This window comes from Hippocampus comes, unplaced genomic scaffold, assembly GCF_001891065.2.
Source record: "Hippocampus comes isolate QL1 unplaced genomic scaffold, H_comes_QL1_v1.1 scaffold229, whole genome shotgun sequence".
Lineage (NCBI taxonomy): Eukaryota > Metazoa > Chordata > Actinopteri > Syngnathiformes > Syngnathidae > Hippocampus > Hippocampus comes.
This window is the reverse complement of record NW_017806060.1, coordinates 186,274-211,193: the sequence shown is the minus strand read 5'-3', so window position 1 is coordinate 211,193 and position 24,920 is coordinate 186,274. Positions and strand designations below refer to the sequence as shown.

The following is a 24,920-nucleotide window of genomic DNA, read 5'->3' as shown; positions in this document are numbered from 1 at the left end:
CACACATCAACAAACAACCATTCGCACTCAGGGACAATTTAGACTCAGAGCGTTCAATCAATCTACCATGCAAGTTTTTGTACTCCGGTTTCCTCCCACGTTGTATGTGTGAAGACAACTAGGAAAGGCTCTCGAACCCCCGCAAACCTCGTGAGGATAAGCGGATCAGATAATGGATGGATGGATGGTCCAAAAATATGTTTTCCTTTCTGCAAACATGTGATGCATGGAGCATTTCAACATATGTGAAGTTGTTTTCGTCTGACGTTCCCCAAGCATGAAGAATGAAGTCTTATTTTTTAAGATAAAAAGTTGTATTTTTTAAACAAGTTATATTTTGGTTAAATAGTTTGGTTTTTTTTTGCACGTGAACTATTCTTTTTGTTTTTGGTAAAGAGTTGTATTTTCTTGATAAGACATATTTTTTTCCAGAACAGAAAAGAAGCAATTTGAGGAGACTAAAAGAAGTCAAATATTTCAAGACTGAAAAAGTTTTTGTTCAGACTCGACCTTTGCCAAGGATGCAGCGTGACAGGTTGAACAATGAAATGCTTTCCCACTAGATGGCAGAAGGTAACCCGTGCATGTGCACCTGTTGCCATTCATACGAAAGAATCACATCTTTGGCCCGCAGTTCACACTAAGTGCATTTTAAGTTTTTATTTTTATATTTTGGTGTGCAGTGAGATTTCTCAAATGTAAAGAGTGTGCCTCGACTTCACAATTGGGAAACACTACATCGAACACAGCTGTCAGCGACTGCCCACCGAGCTCAGTTGGTCCATCAGACCAGAGCACCCGATCAAGCATCTTCAGACTGTCATCGTACACGCCTGCATGCCCCACCCCGTTGCAATCAAGTGTCCCAAACAGTAACGCGAATATTGGGACTGCGACATCAGGTTTCCCTGCAGGAAGCCCTGGCGCAAGCCTTGCAGCGGCATTACGAGCTGATGGGTCAGCCCGAGTGCTTCGTCAAGGCACTGGCCGAGGAGTTGGAGTGAAAGTGGGACCGTCTGGCAGCCATGCCTGCGGTGGGCCGGGTTGTCGCCCGTCATGATGGTGGACGTGTCGGAGCTCGATGAGTTCCCGCCAGAGCTAGTTCCAAACGTTGTATACTGAGAGAAAACCAGCGGTCACATTATATTTCTGTTTCTAGATAAAGACCTGCCACATGAAAACGATGATGAGGTTGAATCCTACGACGACAAGTTTGCCAAGTGGATGATTCAAGAAAAGTTAAAGTGGACTGGAGGGATGCACCATGAGATAAGAACTTGGCTGACCCGTGTAGTGTCAATAGTGTCACGTTGGCTATGACCTTGGGGTGCATCGTCACCGTGTGTCAACATGGAGCAAGGAAGTCGAGCTGGTTTTCGTTGACTAAAACATTTATCATACAAAAAAACTTGATCATTAAACATTATAAATAACTGGCAAATGTGACATCTTAACTCCTGTAACAAAATTGAATGGCTTCTCCCTACACTATTCCCAGAACTATTCACCTAATAATTGAAAGTAACAAACTGACGAACATCTAATGACCAGACGAGCAATTCAGCAACTACCCAAACAAACTATAAAAATTAACCATTCGAAGCAACTAACTTTCAAACCACCAACTTAATAACCATCTTACTATCCAAATAACTACCATCTAATGACCTAAATATCAAATTAATGACCAACTTAGTCGCTAACAAACTGAGCAGCAAATAACAATCAACTAACTAACAATACCAAACTTAGTAAGAGATTGACAGATTAACTCACTGACTGACTAAACTACTGGACATCTAATAACCCAAAGATCAAATTAACTACTCACTACAAACAGCTCATAAAAGTAACCAACAAGCTTATTGACCACCGAGTAAATAATCAACTTATAAGACAAATAAAATACAAATTAACCTGCCAAACATCACTCAAGCAAACATGCATACGAACAAATAACAAAGTAACAAACTAAGTGCCCAACAATATTTAACTGAAAGAAACAATTAAACAACTAGTTGAGCATTTAACGACCCAAAGAACAAACGTAACATCTTACCAAACAATCCAATTAAATATCATACTGACAAACTAACCACCAATACATTATAACTTTATTTACATTGCGTATTTAAAAACAATATAACTCTTTTGAAGGAAATTCAAAGTTAGAACGAAATAAAACATGAAAAGCAGCGTTTGTACACATCAATGACTACTAAACAAATTTGTCACGCCAGTTGAAAGACACACAGCCAGCACATAAAAATGCACTTATGACGAGAGTATGTCTCATTTGTAATATTGTCATTGAATATTACTAAGCATACAATTATGTTTGTTTTGAAATTAAAAAGGTCGAAAGACCTGACCAGCCTGACTTCTACGGTCACGTGGTCTAGTGGTGGTGCCTTCATGTGCTCTTATAAAGACAGAACGGAGAGGACAGTATTCGCAATCTTTATCCACCTCTGGAGTATAGGTGAGTCGCTTTTTCGAACAAAAATACTAAATGCTTGCTGTATTCTGTTATAAAAAATTATCAAGCTTATTTTTAACTCGCTATTTATAAAAGTGACAAAAAGGTCCCACACGGGGGACAAATAAATTCGGTTTGATCCTGCTTCTTCCCGGCTTGCTATGAATGCATCGTTTTCCTTTTCGTTCTCAGCGTAAGTGTGCTCGCTGGCTTGTTTACTAATCGTTCGTTTCCCCTCCTGACATTGCAAAGCTTTTGTGATTTGTTTTTGCTCAAACTGGAGAGACGCTCGTGCTACGCCTATTACATTCATACGTTTAAACACGTTTGTGCTTCACTGGCGGGCTGTTAGCTAAAAGTCGTAAAATGCTTGTCTTAGTGGGAAAGTGCGTCTTAACCGTACCAATAATTAATTCATAAATCGTGTTGCCATATGACGAGTGGGTCAATTGACCCTTTGGAGTTAATACGATGAAACTATTGACCCTGTAGTCGGTGGCTGCTTTCTGTATTTTTCTTCTTTGTGGTCTTCTATGAGGATGTTATGCACAGCAATACCACCAGGTGGGACCTCCAAGTTACTGCAATATGCGCTCAGAGGACGCTGGTTTTTTTTTTTATATATATATATATATAAGAACAACACATTCAGGCCATATTCAATATTTTTTTTTCCAAAGTAGAATTTGTATTAAATGTAACATTTTTAAAGAGAAAGACTTTAAAACAGCATGATCTGGCATGCCATTCATGAAAGAACAGGCATTGCACTTCTTTCATAACCAGAATAACCATAGAACTGGAAGTGACGCTGATTACTCAGGCCACTATTAGAACCTCAATGAATTATTCTGATAGAAGACCCATAGGTGACGGTATCGCTCTACAAATGGCATCTTATTCCCTGTGGATTATGCTTCTGAGGCACAGTAGTTTTGCCTTATTGTAGTTTTATCAAAACATGATTAACTTCAACACTAAATTGCAGAATGAGTGTGGCCAAGCTTCTCCCACTCTGCTCCAGGTTTGCTTTCAGAAGAAGTGTTTGTACATCGCAGGTAAGTAATTAACAGCGTCACGGTGGCAGTAATGCTTAGCCTGGCACGATGCTACCAAAAAAAAACAAAAGAGTAAAACTGCTGGTTTGTTGCAGTGTACGGCAATGGTGTCTCGACATGGCAACACCAAGAGGATCCAAGGACTGGACAAGAACGTCTGGTGAGTGAGTGTTGATCTATTTTTTAAAAATAATCATTTGACAAGTTAGTACGCTAACATGAGTTTGTGATTGTAAAACCCAGGGTGGCGTTTACAGCTATGGCAGCGGATCCTTCGGTAGTCAACCTGGGTCAAGGCTTCCCGGATATTTCTTTGCCACCTTACATCAAGGATGCTCTGGTGCAGGCAGTGTCGGTCGACAAATTGAACCAATACACTCGAGGCTTTGTGAGTAGGACCTCCGGTTCACCTACACTGTTAGCTTTGTATAGCTAGCACCACTATAATGCACTTAATTTACACATTGCCAGTCTCCTTGAATCATCCCCTCAAGTCATTTTTTTCATTTTTTTCCCCCTAAACCAACAGCACAAAAACTTCACCCCATTCTTATTATTTGTATGAATAATTTGATTTCAGAGGTATAATTGAAGCTGATTAACTAGGATGTAGGCAATTTTAGCAGAGGTGGCCAGCATCCTGAGGGAACCTTTGAGGCAAAAAAAAAAAAAAAGTCAAGATATGACCTTGGCCATTATTTCAAGAAGTTAACAATATGTCGTTAGCTATAGGCAGCTAGCTTGACTGCACTCCACCTGCATATTCAATCTACCACTAGTGTTAGCTTTAGCCAGCTAACACAACTGTGGTGTCAACTTCTATTTTACATAAATTAGTAAATAGTATGTAACATTTTTTTAATTTCCAGCCAACATGGTGACATCACTATTTTATAGACACCCTCTTTGTATTAGCCAGTTAGCACAACCATAGTTCACCTCCATGCATACATGCATATGTTACACATACCATTCGCTTTCACTATAATTAACTTTTTTGACTTCACTCAGCTAACCAAAACAAAACCTTTATTTTACAGACACTGCTAATGTTAACTTTAATAAACTGCCAATAGCACAGCACACCCCTAATTCCATTCACCATTAGCTTTATCCAGCTTATCGTACAAATATGTCATACACTCTTAGCCTGAGCTGGCTAATACAACCACAACCAAATCTTTCTTTTACCTACACCATGATTGATAGCCTTAGTGAATTTGTGTAACCATACCAACCCTATACATACTATACGTACACTGTTTCAATAGCCAGCTAACATGGCCATAGTGAAACCTTTATTTTCCATTCGCTTGATGTGCTCTGTCCATCTTGTGTTGACTCGATGCTGTAGGGACACCCTCCGCTGGTGAAGGCGCTCTCCCAGGTTTACGGCAAAGTGTGCGGGCGCCCCATCGACCATCTCAAGGAAGTCGTGGTAACAATAGGCGCCTACGGCTCCTTGTTCAACAGTATGCAGGCTCTGGTGGAAGAGGGCGACGAGGTCATCATCATAGAACCCTTCTATGACTGCTATGTGCCCATGGTCCGAATGGCGGGGGGCAAACCTGTGCTGATACCACTACGGCCTGTAAGCATTAATCAGAATAATTTTTATGTGGGGGTTGGGCAACTAATCAACTGTATTTGTCAGGATTTTAAAATTTTAATTGATTGTATTTTTTCCAGCTTCCGTATTTCAAAGCGCCCACTCACTGATGTTCTTGACTTGACAACAAACAACATGGCTGTGAACAGGGTTGACCTCTATTGGTTTAGAAAGCACAGTCCCTCTTGCCAAATTTGCAACTGTCAATATTTGCACAACTATTTCATCATGCTTTCCGCCGCTCGCAGAAAAAAGGAAAAAAAGTAATTGATGCCTCCCAATCTGTTTAATTAATTTTAGTAACAGTTTGAACTATACATATTCCACAAACTATGATTCCGAAAAAGCTATCTTACAGAGGATTTAATATCAGCACGGCAAAAATTTAAATTACCGAGCGAAACCCTTCAAAGAATATTGGTGCCGATTCATTTGCGCTTTTGTAAAACTCTCTTCTCCATGTGGCAGAAATCGGGCCAGAAACCCACCACCAGCGCTGAATGGTTCCTGGACCCGGAGGAGCTAGCAAGTAAATTCAACTCCAAAACCAAGGCCATCCTCATCAACACCCCCCACAACCCTATCGGGAAGGCACGTTGAACTAAAAACACGAAAAAGCCAACAAGGGTCCCGACCACTTTTGACAAGTTAGTTTTTCCTGCAGGTTTTCACCAAAGAGGAGCTGCAGATGATCGCCGACTTGTGCATCAAACACGACACGCTATGCTTCAGTGACGAAGTTTACGAGTGGATTGTCTACCGTGGACACCAGCATATTAAAATTGGTACGTGAGGTGGGAATCTGCAGATGGCGAAGCTATTAGTTGTTGATTATTGTTGTACCAGTCATGTTAATTGTAAATTATTGTCTACCGTGGACACCAGCATATTAAAATTGGTACGTGAGGTGGGAATCTGCAGATGGCGAAGCTATTAGTTGTTGATTATTGTTGTACCAGTCATGTTAATTGTAAATAAAAAAAAAAAAAAATGAAAGAATTGCTTAATTACTGAAATAGAAAGTACATTGTGGTTATGGTTGATAGCAAAAGCAAATTGATGGACTGATTTAAAAATGTGCGCATCTTTGTAGCCACTTTGCCCGGAATGTGGGATCGAACCATCACCATTGGCAGCGCTGGGAAGACCTTCAGTGTCACCGGATGGAAAGTGAGACGCCATTTTGAACAATCCAATCAAAGCGCATCTCTGCCAATGTCATTTGATTGTGACCCTGAAATGGCCGCTTGAAACCAAAATGGCAAACTATGATGGACATTTTTGACATTTCATTGTTCATTTTCCATGAAAGGAAATCCTTTTTTTTTTTTTTTTTAATTAAGACATTTTTAATGTTCATGATATAGTAGCCTAAGATGTAGGCTAACTGCTAATCGCATTGCTTGGGATTTTCATTCAACGATTTAATTTTTTTTTTCCCCAGTGTTGAAGACAGCATCCTAGCTAACCTTATTGCTTACTGATAAAGTCAGTGCTATGGACGCGTGTTCAACTCATTTTCCATAATCGGTCTTGGGGAAAATGAACTATTGACTGACTCGTATTTTTAAGAGATGAAGGAATTTTTTGTTTTCAAGATGTACTGTGAACGCTAACTGTTAATGTCGCTTGGGAAGGCTTTCTGTCTTTTTATAAATGGAGTACTGTCGGAATTGTCGCCTCTTCTCTTAGCTCGGTTGGTCCATCGGACCCGAGCACCTGATCCGCCATCTTCAGACCGTCATGCAGAACACGCTGTATACCTGCCCGACGCCACTACAGGCAAGTGTCGTGGAGGAAAAGACGGCAACGTGACCTCACAAAGGTTTGGTTGGTAACAAGCAGTCGGTTTCGTGGCAGGAGGCCGTGGCGCAAGGTTTACTCCTGAACTGTGAGCTGATGGGTCGGCCCGAGTGCTACTTCACTTCGCTTGGCGAGGAGCTGGAGGTGAAGCGCGACCGCCTGGCCGCCATCCTGCGAGAGGCCGGACTGTCACCCATCATTCCTGAGGGAGGCTACTTCATGTTGGCTGACATCACGCCACTAAGTGAGTTCCTGTGCTAACGCTAGCTATGGAGGGGTTCTCCAAAATGATGAAGATGTAGCAGCCAAGCTAGGCTAATTGCTCATGTCACTGGAAGATAATGCATTTTGTACAAAAAAAAAAAAAGATTGATTATGGGACTTGCTAATGATCAATTTATTGTTTAATTTGTATTTTTATGAGTAGTATTTTTAAGAGATAGACAGCAAGTTACCGAGTTCAAGAGGTGGCAGCCAAGCGAGGCTAAATACTAACCGCTAATGTCACGCCGGGTCAGTGTTGGGGATAAATATAAAAATTATTATTTTTAAGATAATATTTTTGGAGGTGGAAGGAATTGCTCTCTGAATGTTAGAACTTCCTTTTTCGAGATTGAGGCATCTGTCTGTTTTTTTGTTTTTTTTTCTTAACCTGTAGGTCAGGATCTGTCACACATGGCCAGCGACGAAGCGTACGACTACAAGTTTGTAAAATGGATGATTAAAGAAAAGGTAAATGAATTGAGTTATTACCCGTCAGGATTTGTATCACAATTTGTGGTTCAGTTGGTAGCAAATGGACAGAATCTTTCAGGGGAGTTCACCTGTAACGGACCAGTGGCCAAATTTCGCCTAAAAAATTGTCCGTTTCAAACCAAATTCTTATGCCTTTTCCAACATGTCTTTGGGAGATTTTTGGTGTGTCTACTCCTGACAGACCTGTCTATTAAATTTCATGCTGCTAAGCGAAACTGTCTTCTGGGCTGTCATTTTTAAAACATCCCAAAGGGCGCTATCAAGTCAATCATGAATGATATATATGTATAATTTTAATAACATGATATTTGATGCAGAAATTGGCAGCCATTCCTGTCACTGCATTTGTCGGGGAGGAATCCACCAAGGCCTTTGATAAATATATTCGTCTTTGCTTCATCAAGGTAAACATCAAACTGATAAAAACTTTTTTAAAAAGAGCACAAATGTATGATTTTATTTCCCGTAAATATTTTATTCTCATTGTTTTGTACTTATGATGACAGAGAGATGAAACTCTGGATGCGGCGGAGGCAATTCTGAAGAATTGGAATTAGCGGGAAGCAGCAACTGAAGATTTTTTTTTTTAACCTCACAGTGAAGATAAATCATCATTCTGTCGATCTCTTATAACCATTGGAGTGACTCAAGGTTTTGTTCTTTGCCCCATTCCTTTTCGTATCTAAATTGTTTCCTTTTGATCAAATAAAAATAAGAAAAAGAGAATCTTTGGGATAGGCTCCTGCATGTCCACAACCATCGCGAGGATGAGCGGTTCGGATCACTGATGAATCCTTCTGTTTTCAAATCCCTAAACAAAGCATTTATTTACAATGACAAGTTTTCGTGAAGCTTAGATTATGTGGAGAACCGGTAACAACACAATATTCCAGAATTAGGGTTTTTTTCCTCTCGTTTTAACATTTCTCGTGAAAACCCTTGGTTCACTCTAATTGTTTTTAAATTTAAAAATGAATGTACAAATTAACAACTGGCCTTTTGAAAATTGTTTCGCAATGTGCTTCATCAATATGGATGAGAAGACTGTCTTTTTGACTTGAACTTTTGAAATGGGTTTTATTCAGATGCACATACTGTACTGTGGATGAAATGTGGTTTCCAAGCGATCCAAAATGACTCTGTATGGAGTATGTCACTTTTTACGTACTATGCAGTTTTAAGCGTGCGGTCTCCCAACAACTTCAATAAAACACTGAATCGCGTTTTTGTGCTTTGTTCTCCATCTTTGGCTTCTTTCTTGGGGGAGTTTCTGGCTGCAAAGTACTTCTCAGACCACTAGAGGGAGACTAAACAACACAATTGCAACCAAATCATCGACAGTACGTGTAACATTACATAGGTGAATATTGAATTGATTGGATTTCACTGACATAAAAACCTTTAACACATCAATCTACAATAAAAGGTTACAAAATAAATACCGTAACAGACACGTAAGTCAAACTAATAAAATTCGGGGCACGTGAAGGATGCTGGGAATATGAGGGCCAGCAGGTAGCAAAACTAGCGATCTACTTTGGCCACGGAGGTCATCACGGAAACAGCCGAGGTGAATATTGATGCTAATCCACTTGGAGTGAATAATCAATGTATTTGGCGGCGATGCCGTCATTTGATCCCCCTTTGCGAGCGTGTGGGAGCAACGCGGTTTAATTACCGTGTGAAGTCAAACTGTACGGTAATCGGGGCGGCAGATGGCACGTCACATGCTTAATTATGAGCAAACGAAACAAAAAATAAAAGATTGAGAGAGAGAGAGAGTGTTTTGTGGCCTACGTGAGCTCAGCGCCTTGACGCTTGCCATGCATGTGGTGTGCACGTTGAGCTTGTCAGTTGTTGTTTAATCATTTTGATTGTTATGCTGGCTCCACTTACAGATGAAAAGAATCCGTCTTTCTCATCACACAACTTTTTCGGCTGCTGTAAATGACTATTTGATCAAATATGCTAAGAGGCTGTCAAGTTGGGGTTTCGGAACAAGGTTGGGGTTTTAAATTCGTGTGAAGACTTTAAAGGCGTAGTCAAAAAATTTCTTGACAAAAAAAAATCAACTCTACGCCCCCCCCCCCCCCACACACACACACACACACAGAATTCTGAACAGGGCATTCCGGGTAATACTGCGTTTGTGGAATATTTTAAAAAGCAAAAAAAATCCACCCATTTCGTCTCCATCTCGAGGCGGCCATTTTGACACTTGCTGTCGACTGAGAATGACCTCACAGTTGCTGATCATTGAACGATGTTCGCGTCGTGCGCTGCCACGGGGTGTGAGAACATTTTCCATGCAGTTTATCTGCGACTTTCTCAGACACGTAGCGTGCAGTCATCGCTTGCTCCCGGATTAGTCGTCTGCTGCCGCTGCAATAATCCTGCCATCATTTATGCAAATTACGCCGATTGTGCCAATAATCTGCTGTCACCGTTAATGAGGTTAATGGCGGCCCGGAAACCTGACACCAGCGCACACACACGAGCTGTCCTCCAGGTGCGTGTTACATTAAATCCGTTCAGAAGGGTTTCAAGACAGGATTGCACTTTCAAAGTGAGATTTCAAAACCGTATTTGGATTCCAGATTAGGGTTTCAATATGGTTAAGATTTTAAATTTTCAAACCTGGGTTAGGGTTTCAAGACAAGGGTAGACTGTCAAAACAAGGCTTGAAGACATTGTTCGGCCTTCAAAGTAGAGGTTCACGTTAATGTTAGGGTTTCAAAACAATGTTGGGGTATGAAATTGGGTCTTTGAAGACTGGAATAGGCTTTAAAAAACTGGCTTGGTTTCAAACCAAGGTGTACTTTCAAATTTTAAAACAGGTTTAAGGCTGCAAATTAGGGTTTTAAGACATTTGTCTTCCAGAGTAGGGTTTCAAGACAGGGTTATGGTTTTAGGTTAAGGTTCCCACCCAGATTTAGGTTTTCAAACTAGGGTGAGCGATTTAAAGTAAGGTTTCAAGATAGGATTCAGCTTTTAGAGGATTTCAAGACAGGACTCTGGTTTCACGTTAGGGTTTCAAGCCAGGGGTAGACATTCAGAGTAGGGTTTCAAGACCCGGCAGGTTTCATGTTAGGGTTTCAAACTTGGATTCGGGTTTTTAAACACATAGCCTTAAAAAGTAGGATTTCAAGATGGGGTTATGGTTTCAACGCAAAGTTCTGAACGAGGGTTAGGGTGTTCAACAAAGGTTTGAGTTTCAAATTAGGGTTTAAAGCCTTGGTTTGGATTTCAGTCCAAAGTTTAGCTTTCCAAGACAGGGCTTCAGTGTGTTGCCAGGGTAAGGATTTCGAACAAGTGTTATGGTTTGATGACAAGTTCAAAGTAGGTTTTCAAGACATTTTTAGGGCTTCAAATGAGTGGATAGTATGATTTCACATGAGGGGTTTGGGTCTCAAATTAGGGTTTTCAGGGAGTGGTGTTAATGGCACAGAATGAGTTCATGGCAATGAAGCGGCAACATGAAATTCTCGTCGGCCTCGCAACCTGTTCTTCCGGCTTTGCTGACATCCGTGTTGTCCTCTCTGCGCTGACAAGGTCCCACCCTCAAATATCTGTGAGAATTTGAATGTGGGAGGCCTACACCCCCCACCCCCCCACACAAATAACCTCTCCATTAATACACGTTCCCACACTGGCCATATGGCCCACCGCCTAACAGCTTGCCGGACGCATAATTAATTTGTGGTGGCGTCTGCCTGTTTATTTTCCAACCTACATTTCCCTAATTGCACCGCCGAGGTTCAAATCAAATCAAATCGCCGCCGACGGGATTCACGGGACAATGCGGTGGTTAAGGGGTGACGACCGGGGCGCTTTTTGCACACTTGTTGGAGGTTGACACTCGCATGGTGGAAACCCCCCTGACATTGTCTCCGCGAGAAAATTGCCTGAAATGTGTCTCTTGGAATGGAAAGCGGTTGCAGAAAAAGTTTCACACTGTTGCCTTGAAAATCTGAGCTGGTAAAAGGAGGAAGACAGAATCCAGCAAATGGCGTCTAGTCTGATGAAAAGAAAAAAAAATCTGCAACTATTGCTTTCAACACAACAGAAGCAAACGTTGTGTGTTAAACTTTGCATCACCGTCGCAGATTTCCTTTTCTTGCTTCTAGCTTGTTTCTCACTGTGCCTTTCATACAGAACTCAGTAGAGGTGTGATATTACCTCAACTGCTTGCGATTTCACACAGCTGAGACGCAATACCGCAGTCAGATGACATCACACCAGTGCCTGGTTGTGCTGTGACACTTTCAACGCAATTGGGCAGGAGACATGAGTATCGGGTATTAAACCTTACACCCAAATCTCATTTTTTTGTTAATCTCCTTTCACACAGATGCTATTTTTCCCTATTAGCTCCGTCGCGCATTTCTTACAGAGTTTTGAGAAACGCAATCAAATCAATGCTGGACAATCTCCTTTTGGCTTTCACACAGAACCCGGCGAGTCAGATTATCAGCACGACTGGTTTTGGTTTTACGCAGATACGACAAAATAGTTGCTGGATGGTGACAATTACTTTTAAGGAAAAGTGATGTCACATGAACTTTGCATCCCTTTTCCCAGCATTCTGCTCTTTCACGCGGAGGCCATTCCGCTTGAAATATTCCTAAAAGGTGTAAATCAGAGCCATATAATTGGACTCAACATTTATTTTCTTATGCGTTTCACACAGAACCCATCAAATGTGCAATATTGTCACTTTGTACATTTTCTCGAAACGAGTGTCCGATGTTGAAACACCACAACCCCGTTTCTGATTTCAAACAGCTGATGTGGCGTCCCATAACTGGATAATTAGATCATCAGCAGTTGTCGATGGTGACACGACAATATTTTGCGAAGTGCGTGTCGCTGTTAAAATTTATGCCGGCTTTGATTTCACAAAGGCACCCGTTCTTTTTTACAAACTAGCCCAATAGTAGCTTCTATCATTGAAAAAAAAATGTTCTGAGCTCGAAATAACAACTGCAGGCCATCTTCCAGTCATGTACTCGCAGTACTTCTTTTGGCCAGCAGAGGACGCGCAAGCACAGTCTATTTCAGTTCAGCGTAAAATCAAATCATAAATCACGATTTTAAAAGAAAGATTAAGTGAACGTCTCAAAGCCTACTCGTGTAAAGTTTCATTATGAATTAGGTCAACAACAAAAAAAAAAGTGAACACTTGACATGTAAATCACAGCAGAATTTGCGCGGCATGAATGCAAATGGGGTTGCTTTATCATTCTGATGAGAATGTTGTTATCTGGGTGATCGGCGAGATAGACGACGTTGTGCCGGGATAAATTGTTCATTTGAAAAACTGAATATAAATGAGGCGCTCTCATTGTCTCACATTAATAAGTTTAATTTGACGCCGTCATAGCGAGTGATTACAGATAGCTAATAATAATAATAATTAGCTAAGTCAAATATGTTAAAACAAATTTTTATTCTTAGGCTTTTGACTCAGCATGAGACTTGATTTTTTTTAGTTTTACTGTTTTTGTTGTTGTTGTTGTATGAATTATTTTTGCTCCATGTTTGGCACTTTGTATAGAGTGGTGGTTGTTTCAAAGTGCTCGATCCATACAGTTGAGTTGAGTTGAGAGTGGAGGATGAAGAGTAGTGGGGAGAGGACACAGCCCTGTGGGGACCCCATAATCTTAGACTCCATACTTTGAAATGTGCTCATGTGCTGCTGTTTTGGTTCGCAAGAGAGTTTGAATAAGCAAATGCGGGGTCAACAGTTGCTAACGGTTTTCTTTCTGATTGAGGGGGAGGTGTCTAACTGGGGAAAGGTGGCCCTCGAGCAGGGCGGTTAATCACCTGCCTCTCTTGAAGATCTTGCACCCCCCCAACCCCCACCTTTGGGGTGCCACCCCAACCCCCGCGGCGCTGATTTGCAAGAGCAGATTAATCAGAGCGTGTATGGGCCCTGATGAAATTTTGCTGTTATTGTTCCCAATTTTAGCATCTTTTATTGTCTTCATCACTCATCTGCATGGGGTGGGGTGCTGAGCGGGGGGCGGCAGGTGGGGGGGCTTTACACATGTGTCAATTATGCAAATGAAGCTGCACACTTTTGCAGATTACTTCACTCGGTGGCTGTTGTTTGCGAGGGTTATGATTATTAAATATTATTACGCTTTTTTTTTTTTCTTCCATGAAGCCCATCTGCTGCAATCAAAGTGGGACACAAACTCCATTTAAGCGCTTCAAACTGGCACAAACCAGACACACGGAGAGAAAGAACAGACAGACCGCGTACAACCGCCCCAAGAATTGAATTCAAGTTGATTTCAATTAGGGGGCACCTAATGATATTTTAATCTGCTGCCTTTCATTTCCAGGAACGGGGGCTGTTGAAAGGTTTTCGGGCCGAAATAAGGAACACACAGATTGACGTTCAGATCTCGGACCGCGATAGGAAATTAAAGCTTTTATCGGCGCTGTTTTCTTGTTAAGACGCCTCAGTCGCTATCTTTCTCGTGGCATGATAAGAACATGAATCTTTGACTACAAATGCTCTTTCTTTATTTGTGAAGAAAATGGATTGACTATTTTGAGAGAGATTTCATGATGGTGAGTTTCAAACCTTTCATTTGGCGAAAACTTGCCCAAAGCGTTATTTCAGTTATGCCATGTTCATGTGATGCTATTGAGTTATTTTTCATAAATAGTCAAGGTGAGTTTCAATAAAATAACACTCTTTTTAAATGATCATCAGTTAAATTAACTTCTGGAGTAATCTATAATTGACCGAACAAAATACAGTTCTCTATGAGGTTGAAGTCAGGGGATTTACAGAATATGACTCGTTTTCTAAAAAAGAAAAGAGAATTTGATATCCATCCATTCATCCATTTTCGGATCCGCTTATCCTCACAAGGGTTGCGGGGCGTGCTGGAGCCTATCCCAGGTGTCTTCGGGCAGAAGGCGGGGGACACCCTGAACCGGTTGCCAGCCAATCGCAGTTCCAGAAAACATTGCTTAATGAAGTTACACTCAGCTCAAGATTTTTATGACACAAATAATTTGGCATTTGCAGCCCCCCCCCCCCAATCGTCAAAGGTGGATTGGAGTTTTTACTCATCGAGAATTATCTGAGTAAATCTACGAACCTGGATTTTTGTGAACAAAATCTACAGGTCCTCAATAGGGTTGAGGTTCATATTCTTAATTAGTAAAGACAATGTAGAATAAATACACTTTTAACGTTGTGTAATGTTGTGCGTCTATTAAAAAAAGTGGAAGAAAAATTCCAATGCAGTTTATACTTCTTTTTTTCAGCAAGCTGAACATTTTTGTTGTTCTGGACAAATAAAAGACAGAATATTTAACGTGTGAGGTTGGCTGGTTTCATTGCTGTGGGTTTTGTGCGTTCATTAATTCCATTTACGTCTCGGGTGGTGGTGAGCGATGTTGTAGTGTGGTGGTGAGAGAAGGGCGGTGGGGAGTGCGGGAGGGGGGGGGGTCCTCTGGTCATCGCACGCCAACCCCCCTCGAACGCGAGACCTTCCTGAAACTCTTGACAGTGCTTTGACGTGCTCTGTGTTAATTCCAGTAATGGCAGCCATTCTCATTAAGTCATTGTTTGCGTACCCCGAAGGGTGGCTTCGGCGAGCCCGAGCGAGGACCCCGCTTCGTTAGCCCCGCACAGCTGTTCCTCGCGGCCGGTGTGGTGCCGGACGCCGTCATTTTCAAGAATAGACGCGAGTGGCCCCGCGAGGGCAAAGAAAAGGAAGAAAAAAGAAAAAAAAAAAAACCTGGTCCGCATGACCACGCCCCTCGCGTGGAGGCTCAGACGTCGCCGACGTCCTTTCCAGGGCTGCGCGCATGCGCGCGGGATGTAACGCAATCCGTCCTCGCAGGCGACGTTATTAACAGTTAATCACGCAGGGAAGGCTTTCATAATGGCCTCATTTCTACCAATAGCAGACTAATTATCCGCATTTGCGGCGGCTGTGAATTACCTTTGTGATTACGGCGGGAGCGTCTAATGTGCACTTTGTGGTCTGGGGATGACTTGTTGTTTGCATCTGGCACCACGTACACACACGCGCGCACTGTCAAGCTCAAGCGTGGCTTAATTAAGAAGGTAAATTCTTAATAGCCCCTGCCATCAATTGCCGTGTTTTTCATTTTCTGTTTACTTTTATCTTTTGCTAATTAATGCTACTTATCAAATATGACTGTGGGTGTGTGAGTGTTTATGTTTGTGAGGCAAATAATCTTTTAATCCTCCATTCCTTGTGGAAATATGCGCTGCACTTAAACAAGTCGTTACGACCCAGGCTGGATGAAAAGGAATGGGAAGGAAACATTTAGTCTGGTTCACTTCACATAAAGTTTTAAAACTTGTTGTTTTTGCTCTAATTTATTGGACTAATCGCGGAATGACTTCTTTGTTATTTCTACTTTTATATTACACTTTGCCCTGACTGTATCCCACAATGCTCCAGTTCCCTTTTGGCTCTGCAATTTACTCGTTCAAATTCGTAAATTCTGAAAAACACCACCATGGTAGGTTAATGTGTGTGTGTGTGTGTGTGTGTGTGTGTGTTTTTAAAGTTGCACCGAAGTCATGGCTAATAATGCTCGGTACCTCCAGATTGGAAGACTGGGAGTGGTGGTCTGTCTCTTGGACCTGGGTAGGTAAAGCGTAATTGCTGCTCCCGATTTACCAGTCTGCAATCCACAACGTTTGACTCAAAGCAACCAGGCTGTTCTTGTCTGATGATTTCTGATGATGCTGTCATTTTTCAACCATCAAAAGTTCTGTTTTTGGCTCGTGACTGCAATTTGAGGCGGTGTCTTGAGACAGGGAAGTCTGAGCCTCTTTGTCCTGGCCTGGATGAAAGATTTCTGATTATTTTGCTGATTTTCAACCATTTGAAGTCGATCTTCTATTGCCACCATTGAGAAAACTGCGTCACACACGCTTTTACGACATAATACTTATGTGTTTGTTTGAATTAATCTTGCACCCGAGAATACACACACAAAAATAAAAACTAAAACTAACACCAAAACTAATAAAAACTACTACCATGCGTTTTCGGAAAAAATAAAACTCATAAAAATTAACAACCCTGTTCTAAAAAAATAACACTAACTTAATTTATAAAACTCAGTTCAAAAGGAAATGAAAACTCGATTGGTATTGTAACCCTGCTCAGGACCAGTCGCTGTTAAGGAAACGCGTATGTGTGGTACATGAAAGAATGTATTGCACATTCCACATAAGGAAAGAAAACGACCAACACGCCGTGTCAGCGATTGATGACCGCACAGCCCCGAAAGTGGTTGTGTACACTGGTGTCTTAATTAGCGTTGAATTATTGCCACTCACGCAAATGTTGTTTGCTTTGCTTTCAGGGGTTGGGGGTGGTTTGAGGCACAGCTTTTTTTTTTTTTTTTTTTTTTTGTGGCGTGGTGGAGCGGAGTTTTTTTTCTGGCCTCATTTTTTTCCCCCTTTTTGCACATCACTCGTTTGTTCTTCTTTATGTTACATTAGCGCCTAGCTAGCTTGCAGCGTAGACATGTTTATGTGACCCGGTGATTTAAGCTTGTGTTTATTATAGCCACTAGTAACACAGACATGTTTATGCAAGCCTTTGATCATTATACTAGCTAGTAGCGTGGACATGTTTATGTTATCCTCTGGTCATTAAACTAGCTAATAATGTCAATATGTTTATGCTAGCTTGTGTGTTTCGCATACAACCATTGTACTTGCTAGTACTATAGACATGTTTATTGTATGTTAGCTGTTTTTTGGGGGGGGGAGGCAGGGCTATGATTATACTAGGTAGCAATGTAGACTGTGTTGTGTTTAAAATGACATTTTCAAGGCTGGGTTAGGGTTCTGAACAAAGGGTAAGAGATTCAAATTTACGGTTATGAGCTTGGGTTATGGTTTCCAAGTAGCATTTCAAGCCTGGGTTTGTGTTTCTTAACCAGTTTCAGGTTTTCCAGTTCAGGTTCAGGTTTCAAACAAGCATTAGTGATTCATAGTTAGAATCAGAATCATCTATTGGTTTAGGGGTGTAAACTGGGGGTTAGGGTTTCAATCCTTGGTTCGGATTTCAATCATGGGTAAAACGCTTCAAAGTCGGGTTTGAGAAATGGGTTAGGATTGACAACTGGGTTCAAACCTGGTTTAGGGTCTCCAATTCGTGTTCGAAGACAGGGTTGGGTTTTCAAGACGAGCTTTGGTGCAAAAGGGGATTTAATTAATCAAACTAGTTCCACTTCCATTTGGTCTTTGTGTTCAAAACATATGGCTGCTATAGCATAGCATAGGCATTTTTTTCTTTCAAATATTTTTTTTAATCTTTCGAAACAAGTCGCTTGGACTCTTAAAAACGATCACAAATGGTGTGTGTTTTATCCGGCCCTGCCCCTACAACAGCACTTTGTCTTCTTCAGAGTGAACGCGGGTACGGCTCATATGACTCACCGCCATATTAGCTTTAATTAGCCTGTTGCTATAACGAGGTGTTCACGTCTAGTGGAGGCGAAGAAGAAGAAAAAGAAGTCGGAGGCAATCAGCGGTGCAAAGTGCAAATGAGACTTACTTACTCACAAATGAATTATACGCCCCCCCCCTTTCTCTCTCTCTCTCTCTCTCTCTCTCGCCCCCCCCCAGCCCATTAATTAAATCCTCTGGCATCTGAGGTCTTTTTCTTAATTTCAAGTCCCATTAGCATAATAAACAGCGTGTGAGTTAGCACAATGTGATGGCGGTAATGGAGGCTATTTATTTGACGTTATTATTTAAAGCTTGGCTAATGGGAGGAGAAACAGAAATATATCTCCGACGTCAGGCTAAGGTGGTGACGCCTCGGTTGCCTTTTAAAGAGTCGCTGGAAAGGTTTGCGCGCCGATAATTTAAAACGTAATTATCGGGCTCTTCAGTTATAATTTCAGGCCCGAAATGTCCTGAATCTTGAAAAAAATAAAGGGATTATTAAAAGACAAGAGCAGCAAAACAGAAAGTGGAAAAAAAAAAAGGCAGACGACGTCATCATCTGATTCTACAGGGTTAGGGTTTTTAAATAGGGTTGGGTTTTAAATTAGGGTTTTAAGACCTGTTTAGCAGAACACCTCCAACCAAATGATGACTTTCTACAGCAGGCTGTTTTTTCGTGGAAACCTTTCTGGGATATTTTTGTGTGTTTGTGTGTGCGCGTGACAGTCATTCTGGGGGAAAAAAAAAAGTTGCAGCTTCAACATAAGTGGCGTGAAGAAAAGTGTGATCGCTGGTGGTTTCAAAGTTCAGACTGGAGAAAATCAGTCGACCATAAAATGTACTTACAGACTGTATATTGTGTTTTTTATTGGTGCAAAGTGACAAATTCTTCCATGAAGAGAGCAAATTTCATTTGGACAAATGCGCGCCGTCAGAGTGAGTCCATTCTCTCTGCATGTAGACGTATTATTATTGTGATTTCCTCGCCACAATAAATTGCTTGTTTCTGTACATTTGCCGTATCGGGTGTCATTAGGACGACAGCGGATCGATGCACTGCGAGCCACGCGTGGTCCGCTGGTGTGATCAGCTTACGTCTTCCTGGAAGTAACCTTTGCTTTGAAACGAATCTCCACCCCGAAATCATAAACCCCGATCAGACCTTTACATTGGCAGATCCCAAAAGTCTATCAACCAAACCCCAACTCTGTTTGTCATTGCTCTGAAGGCTTCGTCTCAACACCCGTCCGCTAGCGAGTGTCCGCCATGACGCCCTCGAAATCTCCGCGGTCCAAACGTGATCAACCTGCTTTGTCTCGCGTGGACAAGACGGAAATTCAAACTCGCACAACTCGGCCCAAGTGTCAAAAGACCGTCCGCCATGGAATTTGTTTTTCAAAAAGGCTCGATACGCTCCTTATTTGTATTTTGATGCCTCTTAGCTTTCACTAAGAGTCTTGCTCCAACATTGAAAGTTCTGGTGTCAAGAGATGGACTTGAGTCGAACAGATTTTAGTGACAATTCTTGCTTTGGCGCCAAGAAACCGATAACCATGATGTTTTGCAACCCAACAGATTTGCATTCCAATTTCTGTTTGGGGTTCCCTTCTGTGATGACTGGTGTCAGAAGTAGGAATCCAGTTGCGTGTGCGACCTGGCTAATAAGGCAAAGGGGCAACCTCGGTTGAGAACACTAAAATGATGTCAGAAGCGGGATGCTTGTCCGTAATGTTTCCTTTGAAAAAAAGCTGCGCTTTGAGTGTTGCTTGCCAGATTTTGGGACATGTTGTCTCATGTTCCCCTGCAAGGTTGTCGCAGTTAAGTGACACGGAGGCTCAGGCAGAATTCAGGATGGACTCGCTCCATTAGATTAGCCGCCGGCCGTAATCCGTCACGTGGCCCGCCCAGCGTAATGGAGCGAACATTGATCCGTCCTCGCCGTCTTTAGCTGATTGAGTCGGATAATTAAAAAGCCTCTCGTATGGTGCCTCCATTACAGATTGTTTGTCTAAATGCTTTCTTCTCTGTCTCGATACTGCCAAAGTTGGAGATGTTTTTATTTTTATTTATTTATTTTTGGGGGGGTTGTGGGGGGGTGACTGTAGACCAGAGGTCACCCATATGGTGCCCAGGGGCACTAGGTAGCACCCAAGGACCACAGAGGCAGCCCACAGGCTCAGATGATCACCCTGCAAACATTTCTCAATATTGTAGAAGAGATCTTTCCAAAATGGGACTATTACTGTTGTTGGTATGGCTGTTGTTGTGCCCATTGTTCTCTTGTCCCATTTGACTTGACTGAAAAGTGTTGCATGTTTCCCACCTTGATAAATCATCGTTCATCCCTGTCGATGGCGCCGCTGGAGCACCTTTTGATCGGAGGTCAGCACAGCTTTTGAGTACAAGATAAAGAGTAGGGGCCGAATCTCTTCTTGTCATGACGGTTATGAGGGAAAGAAATGCCACCACCTGGTTGTAGTTGTGCTTTGTGGAATTTCATGAGCGTGGTTCTAAATTTTTGTTCTTTTTATAAGTTAAAAAAACAAACACTTAATGCTGACATAATAGTACCTTGGTGGCGGTGATGACTAAAAAAGCAGTCCTGACAGAAGCGTCATGAGTGGAGCGACGGCCCATCAGGGGATCGAAAGCTGACCTTTTATCGTACGAATGTGTTGCGACGTTGTCACCCTTCATGTGGCAGCGCGCTGTGATGGCTCAGCGAGAGGAAGGAAGCGAGCGAGGAAGGAAGGAAGAAAGGAAGGAAGGATCAAGAGAGTAGCTTTCAGCTCTTATATATCACCGACCTTGTCATTTGTAATTGCTTCATTATCATCACGGTGAGCGAGGGGCATTCTACGTCCAATGACGTGTCACGGCTGCCGGTTGGTGTGGCGGCGGCAGTGGCGACCGGGACGTCCGGCTGACCGGTGCGTCACGCCGGTTGGTTCCGCTCGGCCCGCCCTTTTGGCCGGGTTGAAGGAATGCATGTGGAGCGACATTTTTGGGCCATTTACAAAAACATTTGGTCCAAGTTACCGTTCCAACATGACTGATGTTTATTTGGAGGTTTGCACACTGCTTGCCCTTAGCAGCTCTCGTCAGGACTCCGCCCCCTGGCTGATTCCGTACACCCCAAATTTGTCAGAGTAAAAGTAAGGACGAGTTGTGTTGTGCAATGCGGTTCATGCAGTTCTGCGAGGTACCCCAATGTCGATTTTATCTTTCAAGAATTCTAAGCAATAAATCAATAAACTAGGGTGATTTTATAATTAGCTCGCACGCTACAAAGGTGCAGGCACCACAGTCTAATATATATTATTATGAAATATATACTCTGTGAATATAGAAATAATATTACTGTGGAAAAAAACCGAAACAACAAAAATATAAATACACATTTTCAAATTACCTTCAAGGGGTGGAGGAAACCTAGCTAGCTTTTTTTAACGTGACTTTTTAGTCTCTGTCTGACAAGCACAGCGCAAATAAGCGCTCCTTTTGTAGGTTTGATAAATGTGCACGTCCTGGCGTCCCTAATCCAATAAGTGTCACAACAACAACAACAGCGGTGGCAGCCGTTTCCTCTGCCTGCTTTTTTTTTTCTACTCTTCTTTGAAAGGACGCGAGCTTAATGAGCCGCGCGCCATAAGCTAGCGCCGCGTACTTTGAAGCTATCAATACGCGGCCGCTGCGAGTGCATTAGCGGCGTGATGTCTTGTGACTCGCCGCACCCCCATTGGCCCGCCACCGCTCACGTGACCGCCGGTTATATTTCATCATTTGCGTCGCTATCACGGCCCATTTGGAAATGTGCAAATTCTAATTAGCCACGAGGCTCTTGTTCCTTAATGCCCCCAATATTAAATTATTCCTGCGCTCCCCCCCCCTCGGTGGAGACTATGCAAATGTCCGCTCTTATGTCAACGGCTTTCCGGGGCCCCTCTCGTTTGTTACGTTTGGCGACGCTCTCTTTGTTTATGCGCATTAGCGCCGGCGCTGTCGGACGCGAGCTAAGCGAGAGCAAAGCGCGGCCGTGTTTTGTGCTCGCCGTCCATTAAGCCGCCGCTCATGTGAGCGCTCAAACTGCTTAATGCTCGCCAAGCGACTTTAAAGTGCACACGCGCTAAAACGTGTTAACGTCCACTATTTGTATGCACTAAAGCGACGTTTAAAGAGGTCCAAAGCGGTATATACTGTCTGTGCTAAATGCACAGGCGTGACGGAGGAAATGTCAAAGAAAACAAACAGACGTAATAGGTGAAAACCAAACAAAAAGCGAACGAACGCCTGCCATAATGTTTCTTCACCCTTGAAATTGTTTCTTTGTTGTTGTTTTGCTGTCCAAATAAATTGACATGTTGTGGGTTTTTTTTAAACACTTAAAAAAATATTGCCCCTCAAGCCATTTTCACTCCAACATAAAAAGTTGGTAGGCATATCTATCATGAGTAGACCCACGAAAAACTCTCGGGAAGCCATGTTTGAAACTGAATAGAAAGTTTCGTTGGGTCATTGCTTGCGGTCCTTTTAAAAGACAAATCTGCACTGGAGATTTTATTCGGTTGGGACCAATTTTTAAAAATTCAGCTCACAAATCCAAATTTGCAGCATGACATTTGTTCGGAAGGTATACTTATCTTCATGGATAAAGACCCAGAAAAATATCTCAAGAACCAATGACTAAAAAAGACAAAGTCACCAGCGTCCGTCAGACACGGGTCACATTTAGACAAAAATTAACTGGTCGCAAGTCAATTGCAGACTTTTTGAAGGCATAACTGGAATACAGTACCATCAAATTTTGTGGTCTTTTCACACGTCTTCCTTGGCAGAGGTTCCCCCATGTGTGCAGTCAGCATTTTGCGATGGCTGAACTTTGATTAAAAGAACGTCAGAACGTCTTTATGGCGGCCAAACAAGCTCTGTAATCAACTCGTTGTAACGCTTTCAATGCTAATTCTTCTCCCGCTCGCTGCGGCTTAATGGACTTGTTACAGCTCCGCTCTGCCATTATGCTGAGGAGGAGCGGGAATTAATCTTGCCGCTACATGCGTGCCGATCTCCCGCGTTAACAGCTGGATCGACGATATGCTCCCAGCTCGGCTAATTAACAAACCGCAACAGATTCCAACAACTCCGCTGAAAAGTTAGAGCGATGGCGCAGAGGTTGGAGGGCGGGGTCTATTCTCCGGGGAGTTTGTGGTGGGCCGCGCCCCCCTTACCCCTCCCCACCCGCTTATCTTTCTGCACGCCTCATCCTTCATGTACGACCGCTCGTCATGTCCCATCAGTGTTGCGGTTACACCTGAACACTCGACTGGTGCCAAACACCTGGCGTCCGCGTCGCTCTGTCCAAATGAAAAATAAGCATAATCTGCGTCCGGCAAATGAGGGGGCTCGTGACGGATTGGGCGGCTGCTTATGCAAAACGGACCGGAGAAACGCCGGGTGCCCGCAACGACTCTGCTCTTCTCTTTTGACTTCTACTGTATGTTCCTGCGCGATTAGCGTAATTAGCCACCACAGGCTGGTTTTTACCTAAATCGTCGGCCATGTCTTTTAGGTTACTTTATCTTCTGTAACTTTTCTGTAAACATCTCAAGACCAACATTTGAGAACCACAGGTCGAGTTTATACCCCTTTGAAAAATTTGGGGAATATAATGGTCTATTTTGGGATGGATTTGGTGAGTCTGTGGGCCTTCCTCCAGTGTTACTGTTTTTTTTTGTCATTTTAGAGGAGCGCTTTGTTACCCGCCGGCTCATATCATGTGACCGCGCCGCTTCAACTATCCGCCGCTTGAAATATCGACTTCAATATCTCATTTGGAGGAAAAAAAAAAAGGGAATCATGTCATCTGGTGATGTTAAATCCATACTCATTTGCGCGCTGGAACGTGCCAGAACAGCGACGATGGGAGACATCCCCTCTTGGAAAGCCGAGCTTGACTTCGCAACGAGGGACAAAATGCAGGCAAGCATTAAGACCAAATGAAAAGCGCTATTGATTGTGCTCTTAATGCTTCGCTTTCTCTTTGCCTCATTTCCGAAATGCACGATAACAAGAGCTCACCACAGCTAACAATGCTCCTTAACGAGCGCTCGCAACCAAAGAATTAGCGGACTGATTCACAGATGTTCCATTTCTCTTAATCTCGGTCATGATGCAATCGAGATGTGATTTGATGATTTTCAAAGGCCATTGCGTTGCGTCAGCGACATGCCAGATCATTGGATGCCGACGAGATGGGATTGATGTTAAAATCCATGAGTTTGTCAATCAAATCAAAAGATGGTTGCTTGATGGTGTCCAGATGGCGAAAATAAAACAAAGTGAATTGATGGAATCATAACTGTGATGGGTTTTGATGACAAAGACAGTCAGGAGTACATTACCCATAATCCCAAGCAGTAGCTCCTCTCAATCATTGAGCGACAAGTTCTCGAGTTAGCTTTGGAAAGCGAATCTAACAGGACCAGGAAAAAAACTTGGAAATACTTAATATATAAAATGACACAAAGTCTGTGAAATGATAAATCACCGATGTGTTCTTTGACTATATCCTCCATTATCAAAGGGTGGAACAAAAAAATGTTATGTGTTCCCATACTTCAATAATTAATTTGGCACTGCCCCTTTAAGTTGAACTCAGGCCTTTGACTCTCCCTTTTTTCCTCTTAATGTCCATGGGGAGGTATGCATGTTTTAAATTAGGTTTGGCAAGCAAATACAACCACT

General features: G+C 42.5%; 1 protein-coding gene across 1 annotated transcript; it reads left to right on the top strand.

Moving 5' to 3' along the window:
* Nucleotides 1-2,625: 2,625 nt before the first annotated feature.
* LOC109529744 (kynurenine--oxoglutarate transaminase 3) lies at nt 2,626-8,928 on the top strand. Its single transcript, XM_019893173.1, has 13 exons — nt 2,626-2,672; nt 3,468-3,537; nt 3,633-3,697; nt 3,781-3,925; nt 4,892-5,128; nt 5,615-5,737; nt 5,811-5,931; nt 6,240-6,316; nt 6,839-6,928; nt 7,007-7,193; nt 7,608-7,681; nt 8,023-8,109; nt 8,212-8,928. Exons 1-13 carry the CDS (start codon nt 2,641-2,643, stop codon nt 8,260-8,262), a joined length of 1,359 nt encoding a protein of 452 aa, XP_019748732.1. The 5' UTR covers nt 2,626-2,640; the 3' UTR covers nt 8,263-8,928.
* The last annotated feature ends 15,992 nt before the right edge of the window (nt 8,929-24,920 follow it).